Source organism: Erpetoichthys calabaricus, chromosome 16 (genome assembly GCF_900747795.2).
Source record: "Erpetoichthys calabaricus chromosome 16, fErpCal1.3, whole genome shotgun sequence".
NCBI lineage: Eukaryota > Metazoa > Chordata > Cladistia > Polypteriformes > Polypteridae > Erpetoichthys > Erpetoichthys calabaricus.
In genome coordinates this window covers 57,775,905-57,796,736 of record NC_041409.2, presented here as the reverse complement: position 1 = coordinate 57,796,736, position 20,832 = coordinate 57,775,905, and the positions used below count along the sequence as shown (strand labels likewise).

Below are 20,832 nucleotides of genomic sequence, written 5' to 3'. Positions count from 1 at the left end.
TATTGGCCTACTTAATATATGCATTTGTTTCCTTTGATTTTGCTTGTAGAAGACTGTAGTTATTGAGGATTTTAAAACTCACCATATTGGATATGTTTCCTGGTCTCTTTATGGTTTATATTCGTTTACCAAACATTCATTGATATGTTTCTGTAATACAAGATTATTTCTATGACAAATTAGACATTATGATGTTTTAGTGGTAGTTTTACAACAGATAATTTGTTTATTTGTTGTTAAATTACAGCTTGCCAATCAGTTGTAACCCAGGCCCACCCACTTTGAATTACCAGCAATGCCTTGACTGTTTGTTTTGAATTACTCATAGCTGTTTATTTCTCATATTTTTTCAATCTATCTTGATAAGCAGTTTATTATGTTTGGGTCCTAGGGTGACGCTGTGCTGCCCTTTATACTTTTTATTATGTAGATGTTAACAAAATGACCACAAACCCCATAAATCTTTCCACACTTTCAGGTACTGTAGTTCAGCACTTCCCCCTTTCATTTTGCATCTGTACCCCCCAGGCATTTAAATACAGTATAAGAACACCCAGGAGAAAGAGATATATACGTCATTATGTTTTATAGACAATATGCCCCCAAAAAAAATGCAATGTTCAACTGAGTGTAGGCAAAATACTAATAATAAGACTTGGGTAATAATCAGTTCATCTTGTTTAGACTCTCAGGTGGCTCACTGTTTGCTTGGTCTTTGGTCCAGCCTGGTCTGACATGGCCCTTGATCCAGCATGACCTTTGAATGGAGTGGGTGATGACTTGCCCTCCTCAATGAATGGAAAATGGCAGAGATATGGAGGAAGAGAGACAGAGCGAGAGAGAAACCAAACATAGCAGTTCCTGTCACATGTTGGGGACCAAAGGGGTATAGAGACACCCTCCTGAATATGTGACCAATCCTAATCTGCCACATCCAGGAATAAGCAACTACCTACAGATTCTTGTTTTAGCCGAACTCATTCCTATTCCATCCAGCTAGATTGCCAAGTGTCTATATAGCACCCTGTTCAGGGACTTTTCCCACCTCGCACCCTGTACTTACTGGTATGGGCGCCAACCTCCCAAGACTCTGCTCAGGACTAAGCAGGATTAGAAAATGATATGGTATGGTAACTATACATTCAAGAAGTTTGAACAGAAACCCTTGAAAAAGTTAGTAAGAGGCAGAGAGCAAGGAGACAATAAGCAAAGTATCAAAGGCTCTGCAGAACATGGAGCCGGCAACAACCACAGCCCATGTCCTGGCACAGTTCTTTTATCTTTAGCTGTAACAATTTCCAGCAACAGCTTTTGAAGCTTACATTTGGTGGAAGAGAAACGATATTCTCACAACAATCATTGTTTAAGAAAACTTTCTGACACCAATAACTTTTGCTCTAAATTGCTCTAATTCCCATATAAAAAGTTTAGAAATGCACTATTTAGTGGTATGTATAAATAACAGGATGCCCTTAGCTAACCACCCACTTCCTTCAAGTGCATTACGTTGTTCCATTTTATGACCAAAATATGGTTGCACTATGAAAGTTTCTACTTTCAGTTGTCAGGTCTTTTGTGACTGACCCGTAAACCACATCCCAAGACATCAAACTGCCTTGTGTACTTCTGTGCACTACATACTGTAGATATTTGGGACACTCTCCATAGGGTGGGCCAGATCTAACTATGCAATTATTGCATTGTATTGCATTAAAAGTTAGATAGTTAGATCTGGACCACCCTGTATCTACATATTTGACTTTTGTGCAACTGCATATACTGTATATTTCTTGTGTTTTCCTTTGCTGTGAAACATTTGTTTATGTTTTTATATTGCTTTTTGTTATTTTGCTCTCAAATTCAACACTTAATGGAATATGACAAACTTCCCAGAATTTTCAGCCTTTCTAAAATCTTTCAAATCTGAAATGCTATATTAACAAGTCTAAAAAATCTAGAGTATCACATTTCAGAAGTGCTTTTTTTCAAGTTGGATTTTGTTTAAATTTCATGTTCACTGTTTATATCAGACATAAATTTTACTATTTGTTTCAGCAATACAGCACAGGTACTGTACCTTTCCAAACAGCACTATGAAAAAAAACAACTGCCGGGGTACATATCACACCAGAAGTGTGGAAAAGTGTGCTGGCTGCTGTTGTGTCACTTCAATCAGGCAGCAATGTACTTGTCTGTCTTTACTGTTATTGATTCCATTTAACTTACTGGTAGGGATGGAGCTCAGCATTGGTAGCAGTATTTACTGGGAGCACAGACATGTGAGTGAACATCTGCCTTGACTCAGATGTGCAATACTGTTAGATTAAAAGCTGCTTGAGTGGTGGATGAAACCGAAAAAATGAGGACTAGGAGTAGAGTAAATTCAAGTCTTCTGGAGCTGGTAGGCACAAGTAAGAAGGAATCCACTCAGCTTTAGCTAGGTTGTGTGGACCACAACCTCCAGGAGTGTAATTTGTAAAGTGGATGTAAGAAAGGCCACAGTTGTTTATTTCTGTTGGTGGACAAATGTATCTAACCTAAGTGACACACAGCAGTTGGGCACTGGGATAATATGTGCATGCTTCACTAAAATAATTACCAGGTTTCAAATTAAAGATAGCTACCATTAAATTGTGAGGAAGCACAATTAAATACAGTGCCACCATGTCACCACAGAATGTTAATTTATTTCTAAGAAAATACTGGTGGGGTTGTCTATCTGTTAAATTTCCACTGTGTTTGCATTTGAGTACTGAAATTCCCACGATTACCGTGTTTAGTAACTTTCGTATGGATACATTTCTTTTTATGGAAGTCAGCCATGTGATGCAGAATGATTAGAACTGAACCTTGCTTTTATGCCACAGTAAAATTATCTGTCTTGCTGTCTCTCTGTTTTATGTTGCATTCCTATCCGTTACTTTACTCCTAGTTTTAAACTCCTCATTGAAGTCTTTTCTTTAATAAGAACACAACTTCACAACATCTGAGATTTAGTTTTTACTTTTAAGCAAATTCATTCACTTGACAAATGAATATGATTTGTGACTAATTTCATCAAATAGAAAATACTTAGCTACAATGATCTAAAATCAGAAACACACAATAATCACAAAACAGTGCTGAATATGTAGTTTTGCCTGTTTAAGATCCCTTAAAGTTGCATGGCTGCTGGGTTGCACACCTGTTTCTCAACCATTTTCTGAATTAAAAAACAATATTTTCAAACATGCCTAATCTAATTTAAATTTACACAAGGCCAAAGCTAATCTTGATAGCACTGGATAATAGGGAAGAAAACAGCCCTGAACAGGGACCGCTTCATCTCAGGACCCACTCACACACCCTCAGTCATACTCACACAGGTGCCAGTCTGAAGTTACCAGTTAATCTAACCAACACATCTTAGGGGAGACACAAGGAAAACTAGAATGTCCAGGGGAAAAACCCACACAGAAAGGGACAGGTCTGCCCAACAGCTGTAAAGAGCTGAGTTCAGATCTCAGCCTGAGCACAGTTTGTTTCAAGTGTGTATGTGTTCCTTGTGTTCATGTGAGTGTAGTCTGAGTATTTCAGTTTCTTCCCTCATACACCAAACATTTGTTTTAGGCTTGGGCTGGCCAACCAGTCAGATATTATAAGCCAAGAAAAAGCCATATTACAGAAAAGAACCACACCATTAAGTTATTTATGCACAAAGGGCACGCACAACCATTAAGTCAAATTAAACATTCGCCTGGAGCGCAGATCATAGGAGGGGGAAACACCCAGCTGCATGGGATAGCCACCAAACAGTCGGTTGGTACACTAATAAGCTTGGCCTAGGGTGCAAAATAACTTAACACCAGCACCGTATGCTTGTACACACACACACACACACACACACACACACACTACACGCACTCCCACACACACGCAAAGCCACGCACACACCCACACACTCTCAGAACGGTTTCCAGTAACTTGTAATGAAGAAACAGTATTTACATGGTGAAGAGTTTTTTCTCTTCTTACCCCGCAAGTATGTGCTTCTGACTTGGTGGGACTCTTCTTAAAATCAGGCTTGTAGGTACCTGAAGAAAATATTTAATGTCTGTGTCAGTAAGAACAGATCGAGAGATCTGTGATTTGGTTTCATGTGTTTCACAGTAGAAAAAACACATTCACAAAAATAAGTTGAACCTAACATTGACAATTATTTCTGTGTTGGGATATTTTTCTATTGACACAGTCTTCCAAAATTCCAAGGTGCCTTCCCTAGTAATAAATTTTAGTCTGTCATCCTCAAAATGTTCACTTATCTCTGAGGTGCTGTTTCATCTCAGATCAAACATTGATTCAGCTGTGGCCATTTCGACTGTAGGTCATGGAATCTGTTCTAAAACGTCAGATGGAGATTTCTGAGCTGTGTAACATACCATGCAGTCTTCCCTCTTAGGGTCTCAGCTGCTTGTCCACTTATCTATAATAATAAAAGGCAAAGCCCTCACTGACTGACTGACTCACTCACTCACTCACTCACGGACTGACTCACTCATCACTAATTCTCCAACTTCCCGTGTAGGTGGAAGGCTGAAATTTGGCAGGCTCATTCCTTACAGCTTACTTACAAAAGTTAGGCAGGTTTCATTTCGAAATTCAAAGCGTAATGGTCATAACTGGAACATATTTTTTGTCCATACACTGTAATGGAGGAGGCGGAGTCACGTATCGCGTCATCACGCCTCCTACGTAATCACGTGAACTAAAAACAAGGAAGACATTTACAGCACGAGTCACACGCGGGAACGAAGGTAAATGACGTTAATTTTTGACTGTCTTTTAATACTGTGTAAGCATACATATTAACACATGTGCAATTAAACGTGGGCATTTACGGGGTGATTTCTCAGGCTTAAAAGCTCACCTTTTATCAAAACGCGGGAACAAAGGTAACTGACGTTGTTCACTGTCTTTTAATACTGTGTAACCATACATATTAACACATGTCCAATTAAACGTGTGCATTTTACGGGGTGATTTCTCAGGCTTAAAAGCTCGCCTTTTACTAAAAAGGTAAATGCAAAACTATTTTCAATCAGTTTATTGAAACGCTCCCGTTAAGGATTGCAATAACATATTCGCGAGATAAAAGAACGAAGTAGGGGGAAATGGAGGAACAGCCGCAAACAGCGAAGAGCAAAAAATTAATTAAACAATTGAGAACGGAGCGAGTTAAGCATACAAGCATGGTCATAAGGGAAACAAAGCACGGTGTAAAACGTAAGTTTAAATTAAGTTTATAGAAACGCTCCCGCTGCGGATTGCAATAACACATTCGCGAGATAAAAGTTTCATGAGAAGACACGAGGTATAAACGAACCACACGCCGTGGCGCAACGTTAGGGGCACAGTTTCAACCATTCTATGATCTGCTTCTCGCAACTGAAAGACGGCACATGGCGGATGTTAGCCGACTTGCTGACCGCAAACGTTAGGGGCTTCAACTATGGCGCTGACGCCACATCTCAGTGCCAACACTTTGCAGACTGTACTTAAAAAACACGCCCTCCTCACTGGACAGTTAAAAACACCAATCAAACTAACGATGACATCAAGTATTACCCAATCAAAAGTAGGAAAGGAGGCATCTTCATAAAATGCGTGTGGGATGATTTGCATGAGACGCTGCTTTAAAAAAAAAATGATAAAAAAAAATACGGGATAAATCCCATCCAGTATTGATTCAAAACGGGACGCGCAATTTCATTCTCAAACGCGGCACGATTCCGTATTTTAAAGGACGGGTGGCAACCCTACAGTGCCAGGTAACCACCCATACAATCAGATTGTGATTCAGACTAGGAATGCAATGAATGTAATTACCCCGATCTACATACAAGGCGAAAGTCTTGCAACATTCAAAGATGATGGTTTGGGATAAGTACACCATACAACATAAAAGAGCTTATGAAGCCTTGAACCGAAAAAAGCAAGATCTCAGAGATCGTAAAAAAAAAAATAGGAGGTAATGTCGTTTTACTCGCTGTAGATTTTAGTCAAACATTACCAGTTATTCCACGAGGGAGACCAGCAGATGAACTCAACGCGTGTTTAAAATCCATGCTTCTCCCACGCTCGGTTATATGTCGCGTGTTCTCGGGTAGGTGCACCAAAAAATATATACATTTAAGCATGTAATGGACAAACAAAAAATGAGGTATGCCCGAAGGCACTGCAGTAGTACTTAATGTAACTTTACTTCTTAAATGTTAATGTTTTACTGTTTAATAATTTATACGCTTCTTATATGTTGTTCAAATTCTTTTATCAAAATACCACTAACAGCGCAATGCACGATAACATGGAGTGAATACACCATACGCATCCGCCCACAGCTGCCCTGCTGTGCGCAGATAGGAGTTGATTCTACAATAAAATTAAATAAAGATAAAAAGAGTAAAACAATCATCACCCATAAAGCGTGTGTGTGTGTATATATGTGTGTATATATATGTTGATATGTGGATGTGTATATGTATATATATATATATATATATATATATATGTAGATATGTATATATATGTGTATATGTATATGTATATATATGTTTATATGTGTGTGTGTGTATTTTATATATATAAAACACAGCAACACTCATAACAATGAAAACACAATTACATTGACAATCATGTTACGTTATTTTTAAAATGTTTCCTTTTTTTTTCATAACCTCTTTAACACACTACTTCTCCGCTGCGAAGCGCGGGTATTTTGCTAGTCTATACTAATAAAAGGCAAAGCCCTCACTGACTCACTTATCACTAATTCTCCAACTTCCCGTGTAGGTAGAAGGCTGAAATTTGGCAGGCTCATTCCTTACAGCTTACTTACAAAAGTTAAGCAGGTTTCATTTCGAAATTCTACGCGTAACGGTCATAACGGTCGATAATGTCCGCGATGTTAAATAATAAAAGGCAAAGCCCTCACTGACTCACTCATCACTAATTCTCCAAATTCCCGTGTAGGCAGAAGGCTGAAATTTGGCAGACTCATTCCTTACAGCTTACTTGCAAAAGTTAAGCAGGTTTCATTTCGAAATTCTACGCGTAACGGTCATAACGGTCGACAACGTCCGCCATGTTAAACTTTCTTATTTATGGCCCCATCTTCATGAAATTTGGTAGGCTGCTTCTCTGCGCTAACCAAAACCGATGTACGTACTTATTTCGGTGGTATGACGCCACTGTCGGCTGCCATATTGAACTTTCCAACGGTCTTTGTTACTTATGGGCCCATCTTCAAGAAATTTGGTACGCGGGTTCCCAATGCTAACTGAATCCTACTTTCGTACATATATACGTCCATAGCCTGCAGCTCGGTCGCCGTGTGAGGCGGCGTTGGGTCCCCCATCCCCACGCCTCCCACGTAGTTGGCTGCCTGCCTATATAAGGCCGTCCGTCGCTCCGGTCTCTTCATTCCCTTCCTTGCTTCACCATGGTATTCACGTGTCTCTGCTGAAAACTGCATCCTTTTCATTTAATCCACGGCTTCTCCGCTGTTTTATTGTTCGTTTATTACGATTATAGTTATAGTGTAGGTATTTTAGATTTAGTTTACATTGTTCAGGTACCCATTTCCTTTATCGTTCCAATCGTACCCCCATTAACATGTCTATCAAGGTGATCACCATCGATCAAAGAACTGTCACTTACCGAGTGGCTTCCATGCCCGGAGATGGCGACTGCCTTTTCCATTCTCTGTGTTACATATTGCACGGCCATATCAGGCTCACTCTTGATATCCGGAGGAACATTGTGTCTTATGTATTGAATGACTGGGACAGGTTCAAGGTGTAGACTGATGACGGTACAGGAGATAATTATACTACACAGGCGCACTATAAGAGTGAAATGCTTAAGCCTTTCACCTATGGTTCTGCATGTGAGTTGATGGCTGCCTCTGAATTGTTCGGTTGTCGCTTTCAAGTGTACCGAAATGGCCAAATATTTTACACCTTTGGACAACCGCCAATGCCTCTTAAACATCTTAGATTCACAGGTGACGATTTGAGTAGTGGACACTTTGATGTTTATGAATGTTTAAACTCTCAAAAGCTGGATGCGAAGTTATTGATGAAACCCATTTCAATTCAAACGCCTCCAATTTCCAGTAAGGCTCAGCTTTGCAATGACAATTAATAAGTCTCAGGGACAGACCCTACAAAAGGTTGGCATTGATTTGAGGCAAGATTGCTTTTCACATGGCCAACTATACATTGCATGCTCAAGAGTAAGCTCAGCGCACAGGTTGGTCATATTACAACTGGAGGACCGAACTGACAACGTGGTATACAAAGAGATCCTTAACAAATAATTATTGGTATATTTTCCCTCAGTTTAAAGAGATTTACTTTTTTTCTTAATAAAAATTTTAAAGCAGTACTTCGCCGATGCGAAGCGCAGGTATTTTGTTAGTGTTTAATAAAGAGGAAACAGCCCAAGTTTGTTGACAAAAGCAAATAGTATTTGCACCAGATCAAGAAGCATCTTTAGCTTCCTTTGTAGATCCAGGTTCAGTCCACCAAAAAGGTGGAATCTAAAATCCATTAAGGCTCATTAGTGTTTATGCTTCTCATCTGCTTTAGTGTGTCCAAAAATTTAAAAAATTAACCTAAACCTTTTGAAGGCCGCCTCATAGAGCAGTGAAGTGGCAGATCTCTTGAAATGTCAGCAATTACATTTTTGAATTGTCTGCAAATAAGAGCATATGTGCAAATAAAATTGACAATCTGCAACACAGGTGTTATGACATGGTCTAAATTCAGGTTTTTAGATGCCAGGAGCTATTGAGGAATGATGCAGAGTAAAGTCCAAAATTCTGGAAACGTCTTGTCAGCTTTTAAAAGATCTGAAGTTAGACAGAGCTTTGTCTGTACCTATTGCTGTGAGTTTTTATAATGGCAAATTTGCTTTATCAGAAACACTCATTAGTTTATCTTTTAAATGAATGCTGTGGATCTTACCTTTTTGTAAAACCATACCAAGTAGTTTCTTCTTTTATTACACACTCGTCTAACACAAGCATTACAAATATTGCCAACCCTCGCTTGACTTGAACATGACAAGACTCATCCACGAGACTCATCCACAAGACTCATCCACAAGACTCATCCAGAGCAAGGCTGAAATGCTGGCATTTCTCAAGATCAGAAAACAATTGTCTTTCCATTGCACTGTTTATGTCAGATATTCTCTGTTCAACTGTGTTCCATGACAGTTTGAGGTCTGATACCATTTACCATCTGATACCATTTACCATTAACAACATCACTACATTACCAACACACTTTTTCACAAATTCAACTTTGGCTTTTAGCATGGCCAATGTTCCATGCCAGTTGACATGAAGCAAGTGTTACACTCTTAGAATGCTTGGTAAACCTTTGAAACAACCAGTTCTGCCTGACTGACTGTCATTTCAAATTATGTTGTTTGTGTTTGCGAAGTTCAATACATATGGGAAATTTCCAGTCAACATTAGCATGAAGTGAGGTGAAATGGTGTTGGAGGTCTGAAGCCTTACAATATGACAATGAAATGTGGCATATCAAGATTAATGTTTTTCTATTATGATACACAAAAAATATATATTCTCCCACTCTGTTAAAATTGAACAGAGTTCATCTTTGTATTTGTGCTTAGCTTTACACTTTCCAAATCAGCTACAACATTTTAAGTCACTGGTTGAGCATGATTGGGAAAAGAGACTGAGGTGATTACAATGGCAGCAAACTTTTGTTACCTTTTCTCCTGTGATATTTGATCACAGGTTTAAACATAATGAAAGCTTCAAACATGCAAACAAAAATATGATTGAAAATAAAATAAAAAGACAACAGGATGTTAAATGACTTGCAAGCCTTAGTTTGGGCACTTATGCATTAGGTTAACTAGTGACTCTAAATCTGCCCAGTACTAGTAAAATAGAATATATGCCTGAGTGTGAATCTAATCCAGGGTTGATTGCTGCCTTCCTTGTGGTTTCACAAAATCAGTGAATGAAAATAGTGTTAACAGTTATGCTACTAATACATATTTCAAGGTGTTTTGTACATGAGAATATATATTACATTATTATTAGTATAGTAGATTTATATTTATTAATGCATGTTGACATTATAGGTTTATAGGGTGATTATCAAGACATCACCCTGACCCTCACCAGGCAAAGCAAATGGAAAGGTGAGATGAGATTATTGTGATGTATACAGAGTATGCTAAAATTACTATTTGCATGTGCTAGTCAACATTCGATACATTAACACTTTCCAGTGCCATGGTCAGTAAGTACAACAACCACACAAGACTGCCATTAGTTGATTTCTCGACAGATGTTGCTGTTATTGTGAATCTGCTAAAAGATAAGGAGGACAGCCATGAGCCTATTGTTGATGGGATTATTCATGAACCTGTTTTTCATGGGTTTGTTCAGTGGTGTGATTGTTACTTTTTACAGTCAAATATCTCAGACCAGAATATGGCAAAAGATTTTAACTGTTTCCCTTCTCCTCCTCTCTTGAAAACAGTAAAAGGTCAAAGTTGGTGGAATACTATGAATATTTGGGAACAATTATTGATAGCAGGCTTAGCTTTCATCTCAATACAGAGCAAATCTGTAAAAAGGTACAAAAATGGCTATATTTTAATATGGAAACTCAAATGTTTTAGTATGGACACTTTTATTAAGTCTTTTGTCAAATCTTTTCTCATATTTGCTTTTCAGTGTTTCTTCAGATACCTTAACATTACTGTAGGATCAAAATATTTTGAATAGCACTGCCAAAATTAGCAACCATTGCACTTCATCACAAACAAGTTACAAAGAAGGCCAACTCACTTCTGTCAGACAGTAGCCATGCTCTGTTTCCTATGTGGAATGCGTTGACATCTGGATTCAGATTTAGATTCTTAAGGGTTAAGAGCATCAATTTAAGACCTTTTTTTTATCTCCTGGGCAATAAGCACTCTAAATTACAATAGTTGTGGGGATACTGCTGAATTATGTAATTCTGCATTATTATTGGGTTCTGTTAAAGTTAATTATTTGTATTTGCAGAAATTTTATGAGTGTATGTGCTGATTAGAACAGTGGTTGTCATATGTTGTCTCTTCAATTTTTCCTTGTATCTGCTTAACAATACTCTATGTTTTGTGCTATCCTGGTGGGTTAACAAAAGTCTACCTAACCTAACCTTACCCCTAAAATTCTTTCCTTCCCTAAAAAAAAAAAAATCACTGAACACTATTTTTACAGCAGTCATAATCATCATCATCTGCACCCTTCGGCAGTCCAGTGCAGGACAAGGTCTTTTCTAATCTCTAAGAGTCCCATTTCAAACTTCTGTAGTCTACCTAATGTCTGTTTTTCTGGCTACATGCCCTGTCCATTTTATTTTTTTAATGACATCCTCTATTTTAGTCTCTCTTTCTATATGTGTGAGTAGTGCCACACATGGATTTCTCCATGGTTTATTGTGTACCTCTCAGCCATTGTCTATTGCTTATTTTCAGATTTAGTGTTTCCTTTCATGTATTATATTAGAGAGAAGACTGTCGTGAGGGTGGTATAATTTAAATACTTTTGAAAGTAGTTATTGCTCAAGCATATTTATGACTCTGCTAAAGTGCTGCTCTGGGTTATGTAATTTGCATGAGATCTGGTTGTTTCCTATTGCACAAAAGTGCTTTGCAATAACATGCACCTCCACCGAGTGCAAAGGTACTCTATGTGTGATATCAGAAGCATAAATTTAGTTGGACAGGTAGAATTTATGAACTCTCCTAGAAAGAGCACAATGTTTAAAAAGCATGACCAACACTTTCTCTTACAAACATGACGGAATATGGGTGGCTGAGATGAAATGACATGAACAGGCCCGTGCTCGCCAGCAGCCAGGCTGAGAGGGAGGGATGTACCTGGAAAGTTTAACCCAATGTATTCCACTTTAGAAAAATGTCCTTGATTTCCCTTCTTCTGTTTGTCAGCTATAATGTCTTAGTTCATTAGTTTGTTCTCCTTATTCTCCCAAACCCCTGCAACATTTTTGGCTGCTTCTAATCATTAAGGTTTCATTCTGAAGTTCATATTATTGCTGGTTTCCATCTGCTCCAAAACTGCAGATCCATTGCTCAGTTGATACTTATAATAGTTTTACTGCAGGTTATGAAAGTTGATACACTGATGATGGAGACTTCAGTTATCGTTTCCTGTTTTTTAAAGTATATAATCAAATTAATTTTTAATGCATTCTTTGTGCTTTCCTGTCCACTTCTGGTTTTGTTGACTTAATTATGAATATTATGTTGCTTTCAGCAAATACTACAAATCTGTCTCCTCTTTCAGTTCTTGTGTCATATCCAAAATTCCCTAATGCATTATCAGCTTCCAGTTTGCATCCATTCTTAGCACCAAAGTCTTCTATTATCCATATGAATTTTTATCTGCTTTCCCACAAAAAACTGCATATGTCTGCAAACTCTTCATCTTCATGTGTAGACCAGTGGTCTCTACTTTGGGGCAAGCTGGGCACTACCACCTATTCACAGCAGATGGTGCTGTTTTGCAAAATTTACATAAATAAGAATCTTGTCTCAGTAACTGAATGCTTTGGATTGCTCTGCCCCTTCATTGTCTGCAAACAAAAGGCCAGAATTTTCATGCCAAAATGTATATGGTGATAGATGTGGAGAACAATACCTGGATTATTTCAATATTTTTAATACTAGGTTTGTTAATCTTTCTGAAATTCTCTTGATGTCTAAGATGTTGTTTTTCAAGTTTTTGATGATTAAATATCCTATCCCTTATTTTCCTCTTGCTTCCCTTCCTTTAAAATACATCATGCTTCCTAATTTTAGTTCCAACTAATTTTCCTTTTACCTTCAAACTTTTGACAAAGCATTTATATCCTGATAGTTATTTACTTCTTCTTCCAGACTTATTAACCTGTCCTCACTTGTATTGTTTTTGCTGTACACAGTCCCAAAATTCAGAAGCATTTCCCTTTTTAAGACTTGGCAGCTTGCTGTCCCAGCCCGGAAATACTTAGCACTCTGTTTTCTTGTATATCTGACTGCTGGCATTTCCAGGTGCAGCCTGATCTCCAAGAAATGAATGTGATGTCTTTGTTTATTTGTCTATTGTGCAAAAAATTGTGGAGTTGCAGACATTAACCCACTACGCTGTCTGTGAATGTGTTGATGATGTTCCCAGCAACCCCCAACATGTGGAGAATAGACATGGGAGATCAGCTGCCTACTCTGGGTTAAACAGTGGTTGATTGATTAACCAATTGGAGACCTTTGTCAGATCCCTGCCCTTCAACCTGCTCAGTAAGGATCCCTAGCAGTACCAAAGTTAACACTTGCATAGCTATCATGGTTAGTGACACATGCAAGCTCCACCACCAGTCTCAAGGTCCTGTACTCTCTGGAGTAGGGGTGTCCAACTCCAGTCCTGGTGGGCCACAGTGGCTGCAGATTTTTATTTTCACCATCTTCTTAATTAGTGAGCAGTTTTTGCTGGTGATGAACTTGTTTTGCCTTAGTTTTAATTGACATGACTCAGACTCCTTAGTTGATCCTTTTTCCTTAATGAGCTGCCAAACAATAATGAAACACAAAACAAGCCGCCACATCACTAGCTAACCTGAAAATAAAGAAAGGTGATGGGCTCGGTCATGTTGGTCTGCTCAGGTCACCAAAACATCTTGATGGTTGGCTTAGAAAAACAGAAAATCAACAGTCTGCTGTGGCAGAATGAGAGCAGCAACAAGTCATGATATTCAATAACAGCATTAATTAATAGCGAGAATTGGCTTCTCATTAAGAAACTGGTTGGAGTGAAATTGGCTGGAGCTTCACGTTCCAGTTTAGCTGGTCATCTGTTGGCTCGTTTCACATCTCATTTCTGTTTGGCTGCCATTTAATGAAGAAATAAATCAATTCAGAGGACTGAATCCTTAAAAAAACAGGGCTATTAAAATGAAGTGCAGTGAAAACTGCTCGATGATTAGAAAAAGACTTAGAATGAAAACCTGCAGCCACTGCAGCCCACCAGGACCGGAGTTGGACATCCCTACTCTAGAGGGATTTACAATACAATCTACCAATAATATAGATATATACATCCATCACTCCCTTCATTTGTTTCTAAAGTTGATTTCTTCATTACAAACTTGCTTGGTAAACCAGAGCCACAGCCTATCTGGTAGGACTGGGCACTAAGGAGAAATCAAAACTGAATGTGACGCCAACCTCTCTCAGGCCACAGCCATATTTTTAGTCACACCAGGCCAACTGACATTCACCGACAACCTTTAATGCCTCACATTTAGGATGAAGAAGAAACCAGAATACCCAAAGAAAGCCCATGTAGACACAACTACAATATACACAGACAATGACTTGGTTTAAATTTAAACTGAGGCTCCAGGACCGATAGGGCAGCAGCTCTGACTATTGCATCACCATGATATTCAATATAGAAACATGATGAACTTTTATTCAGTTCAGGGATCACAAATCACTCCAATATCTTATGATTGTGAGTAGTAATACTTGTTTCCTACTTTACTAAAAACTAGCCATTCCCAGACTGTTTTAATCAAGTAATCAGTTTAATCAAACGTGTAAATTCTTATGCCTAAAGTATATTCTGTTATGTGACTGTCAAAGGATACTTACAAAAAAAAAAAACAGCTAGCTTATAGCATCTCAGAGATACATGGCTGTTGCATGTATACATAGATTGCATTAGAAGGAGAGTCTGTCATATGTTAGCCACTAATATTTATTTTCTGTTTTTGGGCTCTGACAGGTGCGGGCATACATTGGAGCATTTGCTCCGGATGGAAATGAAGAAAAAGACTTGGTTGCTCTGCGGTTTCACTCTATAAACTCTATAGTTGACCCCTGGGTATTCATCATCTTCAGAACTTCTCCATTCAGAGCACTTTTACGCAGACTCTATAACAAATTGATCCATAAGAAGGCTGCTGCCTCAGCTCGGAACACAGTAAACGTGCTATCATATGGCAACAATTCAAGTGTGGATCAGCCGCCCAGCAGTGAAACAGGCAGAGTGACTTAATGGCCTGAGAAAGACTATGAGAAACACAGGGTGCTTCATCACATGTCGATGTTTCTGACTTCTGGAGCTTCAGCCTGCCAACATTTGAAAATGTTATTGGGTATAGCCTACTTTTTCAGTTTCTTTAGTTACTAAATTGCACAGAACTATCATGTACTCAAGAATACTGTTTTTTATCTCCCTGATAACCTTGTAAAATATTCGATAACCTCAAATTTAATGGAAAAAAAAAACATCCTGATATATAGAAAGTTTTTGATGGAAGATCATACATTAAAAAAACAAAAGTTTAACAAAAAACAATCACTTTAAATTCATTATCATCCCAATTAGGTGCACATCTGATGGCCAGAATTAGTTTAGTTTCATTTAGCTTTCCCAGTGCTAGAATTTAATGTCATGCAGAAATTACAGAGGAAACAAAAAGGATTGCTTTATGAATCAATATTCCTACCCTTGTAGTTTTATTGGCATAAACTGAATGAAATACCAGTCCAACCCAATCAATTTTAAACCTCGGCTGATCATAAGAATTATAATCAGTCTTGCATAAGAAAGAAATATCTGACATCAATCAACTAAAATGTGACAAACCTTTGATTTCCAATTCATGACTGAGGCCATTGAAATTCTAAATTATGAAGTTAAATGCATGATTATAGTTTAGAGTTTACAGTTATAGTTATCCAGGGTTTTTTTTTAAATGTCTATGTTTACATTTCTATCCTTTTTAGTTGTGTTTCTAGTTTCCATAGAACACCATATTTAAGCAATCAGTGAAACTTCAAAATACTTTTGTGAGTAATAATGTGAGAAGCTGAGAATAAGAAGTTTCAAAAAAGCCTGAAAACTTCTAGAAACACCTAAATGGCTAGTATCACTGTAGCATTAATATAAAATTCCATGGCTCTCCATGAGAACTAACAACAAAAACACTTATTTAAAATATATATCAATACACTCCTTTAACCAATGATGTTTTATGAATGCCAACCTAACTGAATGGCTCATTTATAGCAGTACACATCCATTTAATCACACAACTAATGATGCCTACCCTTTATGTTACGGAATCATCACAAAAGATTCTCCAGTTCTGCCTGTTGGCACCAACCTGTACTACACTCTGAGAGAACAGCACACATTTTAAATTTGGTTCTTCAATTTAATATTCATACTGTGTACCACAGTGGTCAAGGAGAAATATGAGTTTCACAAAACTGACTATGAACTCCCAGAGATTTATTTTCAACAGGGGAAACTGTTGACTGAAGTTTGTTTTTTCATCCAGTGTCAACTGGCAGAACAATATCTTATTTTTACCCTTGATTTATATTAATCAAATTTAAATTTGATTTGCAATATGAAGATCAATACCATAGCACAAAGCCATGTTTAAGGTGCTTCAGTAAATCTACAATAGGAACCATAACTATAAGTTTTCTGCTGTTCACTGGTGATCACTAAATATCCATACCATGTGATCCTTCATGGGAATACCTTAAAGTTGATCAGCTTCTATATCAAACATCAATTTATACAAAAGTTATGCTAGATATGCCACTATTTCTTCATCCCCACCAGTTGTCATCTGTTAATTCCAGTGAGCAACCAGGGCATAATGTGGTTCACCTAAATCAGAACTATAGCAAACCCCACCTGCCCATGTCTTTTTTTGGTGTCTTTCTAATGCGATACTCTTACACAGATGCTCTTAAAAAGCAATAGATACAAGTCTGATTTATTTGCTTTCCTTGTATCCATAGCTTTTAAAATTTTCAGAATCCTTCTATTGGCTAACTAAAAGAATTACAATATGCAAGCTTTCGAGGCAACTCAGGTCTCTTCTTCAGGCAAGATGGTGTAATATTTAATGTAACGTATGAATGCATGTAATGTGTAATGTATGTGATTACATCTTGCCTCAAGAAGGGGCCTGAGTTGCCTTGAAAGCTTGCATATTGTAATTTTTTTAGGTAGCCAATAAAAGGTGTCATTTTGCTTGACTTCTCTCTACATCCACAATGGCTAACACAGTACAACACCCTAGTACTACAGAATCCTCCTGAAAAATGAGAGATATAACTAACCAAATACTCTAAACCTTATGAAAATTAATGTAGAGCTTACACTGGGGACTTTGGTCTCTTTATTTCTCATGTGCAACTCTTTGAATATTGGCTCTCTGTCTGATGTTCATATAAAATAAAACTCACTTGTAATTCTTGGTTAATATTAAACATATGACAGTTAAACTACATTTAATGTCTTGAAGCTGTTTTTGTCTGCATTGAGCAATCAGAGGGAAAAATACCCTGCAACTTTATTTGGGATCCCATTTAACAATGTTTTAATTCCATTTTTCTGTGTGGCTCATACAGTTTGCATGATGTTTGTTGCATGGTTGCTTTTATTCTTATACATAGAACTACTGTAATGTGATGTATTTGTTATGTGTCAAAAGATTTTTGTGTCTTTTTCACCATTTGTGTGCAATCCACTTGTAAAAACTTGAAATAAGTGCACTACATTTATGTGGCAGTCTGCATGGACAATAACAATAGAGATGAGGCCAGAGCACTGCTCTGGGAATCAGAATGACCTCTTTGAGTACAAGGGTTAAGAGAAGGATACTTAATAAAGCACTAGTCATCATGGACAATGACACTCTACTCTCAGAACATCACTTGGTTAAACAGAAGAGTGCCTTCAACAACAAACTAATCTGTGTTCACTGCTGCAGACAGAGCTGCTGTGTAAACCAAGCAGCCATTGCACTCTATAATCAGTGCCTTTACTGCTGGGATGGTGTTGACATTTTAAGTCTTTGATGGATACTGAGGTGACTTGACTTGTTGGAATATTTTTGTTGTGTGAACGGTGCTGTGACTTTTGCAGCTTCCTGCAGGATAATCAAAGTTTCTATCAAAGTAACAAACAATTCCTGTAGATATGCCTGGCAAAAGCACAGTCACACTGCTGCTACAAATAGTCTGTATTTCCCAATTAACTGTGAGCTGTGTTTCTATATAAATTTACTAAGCAAGAGCTGTTTGCATATACTGTACTTAAATTAATTGATTAATAAAACATTGTGAAATAAAATTCCTTTAAATTTAAGATCTCCTTCTATTGTGTCTGTCTGATCATTTATGTTGTCTTATACAGTATAAGCTTCATTAAGATATGCATCTCTTGTAATTGTTTAGGCTGAGAACGTCTTCAGAAAATGCCAAGCATGGTGTGCTAGAGTATAACGGGGACAACCTCATATATGATGTATCATCGTTAACTGAAAAAAGTGTTATAATTAATAAAAAGCAAAGAAAACATTTTTGACAAGTATATTTACTGCATTCCTCATTATACTGATTAATGTAAACAACAGAGTGACAATCCCAAGCAACTTCTATTTTGACTTGAAGGTGCTTAATATAAAATAAAATAAATTAAAAACAAAGTATGCAGTATTTTATATAAAAATAATAATAAACCTTTCACCTTATAAAATAAGCCTTTAATTTCAGTGTTGAACACATATGTAAATTTAGTTTCTTTTATTTTTAGTTTTTATAATCTTACCTGAATGGTACAATGACATAGTCAGTGCCATTGCCTTAGCTTCAGAGATCTGGATTTGAAGCAGTCTTTGTAGGCTTTGGAAATCCTGCCATGTATCGGTGGGTTTTTTGGTCGATACTCTTGTCTTCCTGCTATATATGTCAAAGGTGAGCATGTTAGAATGGTAGATAACTCTAAACTGGTGCAGAGTGTATAAATGTGTCCCAAGAAGGAATAGCTCCCTGTCCTTGTTTAAATCTTGCTTTGCACCTGACTTTCTCAAAAAGCTGACAAAAGCACATCAATGTTGATTTCTTGACTCTGATTTAAAATCAATTCTCAAACTACTATCTGCTTTATTTATTTATATTTGCAAAATATAAGACCTTGATTTAATAAATATATCATTATAAATCACTTAACAGTGAATCAAGAAATTTATCTCTTTTTTTATTTAGAGACCAAGCACTTCAACTTTAAAATCAGTTTGTATTATTTTCAAGGGACACGGTGTATATAAGACCACAAATAAACCTTTCAGGTTTGTCCTTAAAACATTTAAAAGTAGTATTCATTTTGAAAAATAAGTTATAAATAAATCAGGTGATGTGGTTGTAAGAGCCATTTGTTAGTTAGGTTATGTTAAATTGATTGAAGTATTTTCTAAGTTATCTTAAAATGTTTGCCTATATATTCTATTATGTTCCCCACAAGCTAAATTGTAAATGAGATATTCTAATTATTTCATTGTCATTCTGACAACAGGCTAGTTCAATTTATGATCTGACTTGCAGTGGGTAAGACATGGAGGGCAAACAATTTCAAACCATACTGATGAACTGAAGTGTAGCCTATGTAAGTTTGCCATAGAAAAGAAACAACTTTTAAGTAAGTAAAGTTTAAGTAAGTAAAGTAAAGTTTAGTAAAGTTTAACACAAGAAAGCTGAGACTGCCTTTTATTCTGCTTGTGTAATAACTTTTTTCTGAATTTCTGTGATTTGTTCCTTTTTAATCTTCTTCTTCTTCTTTCAGCTGCTCCCATTAGGGGTTGCCACGGCGGATCATCTTCTTCCATATCTTTCTGTTTTCTGCATCTTGTTCTGCTACACCCATCACCTGCATGTCCTCTCTCACCACATTTATAAACCTTCACTTAGGCCTTCATCTTTTCCTCTTCCCTGGCAGCTCTATCCTTACCATCCTTCTCCCAATATACCCTGCACATGTCCAAACCAACGCAATCTCGCCTCTCTGACTTTGTCTCCCAACCGTCCAACTTGAGCTGACCCTCTAATGTACTCATTTCTAATCCTATCCATCCTCATCACACCCAGTGCAAATCTTAATTCTGCTACCTCCAGCTCTGTCTCCTGCTTTCTGGTCAGTGCCACTATCTCCAACCCATATAACATATATTTTCAATAAAACTTTTTAAAGATGAACTTTATTGGAATGAGAAATTTCTTTTGTTACGGGTTTGCTGGATCCTGCCTTGTCAACTCAGTAGCTGTTTGTCTTTGGGAACCTAGAAAGGATGCAGCTACAGTGGTTTTATAATCCATAAATACAAGTTTTAGTAAGACTACCCTACAGCTAGCAATCAAAAGAGATAATCAAAACAAAATCAGGGGCATTTACAGTATGAGAATTCTGGTGGAACCACACAGACATGTGGACTAGTGTCCATGGACTGTCAGAAGGGGCAGAGCCATCCTAAGTAGACAATCAGAAAAGGATCCTGTGAAGAGGGTGTGTGTGTTTGTGTCTGTGTGTGTGTGTGTGTGCGTGAGTGTGTGTGTGTGTGTGTGTGTGTGAGATAGAGGGGTGATCCAGTACTCACAAGATCCTCTGCTCTGCATAAATCCATTGGCCTGTTAGAGTTTGGGCAAGTGAGGGAAGATGGTATCACCTCTGACCTCAAGTGAGTGGTGTGAGGCAGAACAAGTGGCATCAATGTGTAGACAGTGGATATGGCAGGGAAATTATCATTGCAGCCACATGGAAGGAACTGTTGAAATCTGAAACACAGACGGCATTGGAGGGTGGAAAACTCCAAAAATATTCTCCAAAACTCTAGGTAAGAAACTGCATTGAGCATATCATGGAAAATTGGAATATTTGATTATGTGACCATATTA

General features: G+C 37.5%; 1 protein-coding gene across 1 annotated transcript in view; it reads left to right on the top strand.

The window, feature by feature from the left end:
- The window catches only part of LOC114666836 (prostaglandin D2 receptor-like), a 60,515-nt gene extending 42,267 nt beyond the window's left edge, over positions 1-18,248 (top strand). The window contains exon 2 of the mRNA XM_051919968.1: positions 14,861-18,248. Coding sequence (XP_051775928.1) covers positions 14,861-15,133 — 273 coding nt within the window. The 3' untranslated portion in view covers positions 15,134-18,248. The remainder of the gene's footprint in view (positions 1-14,860) is intronic.
- The last annotated feature ends 2,584 nt before the right edge of the window (positions 18,249-20,832 follow it).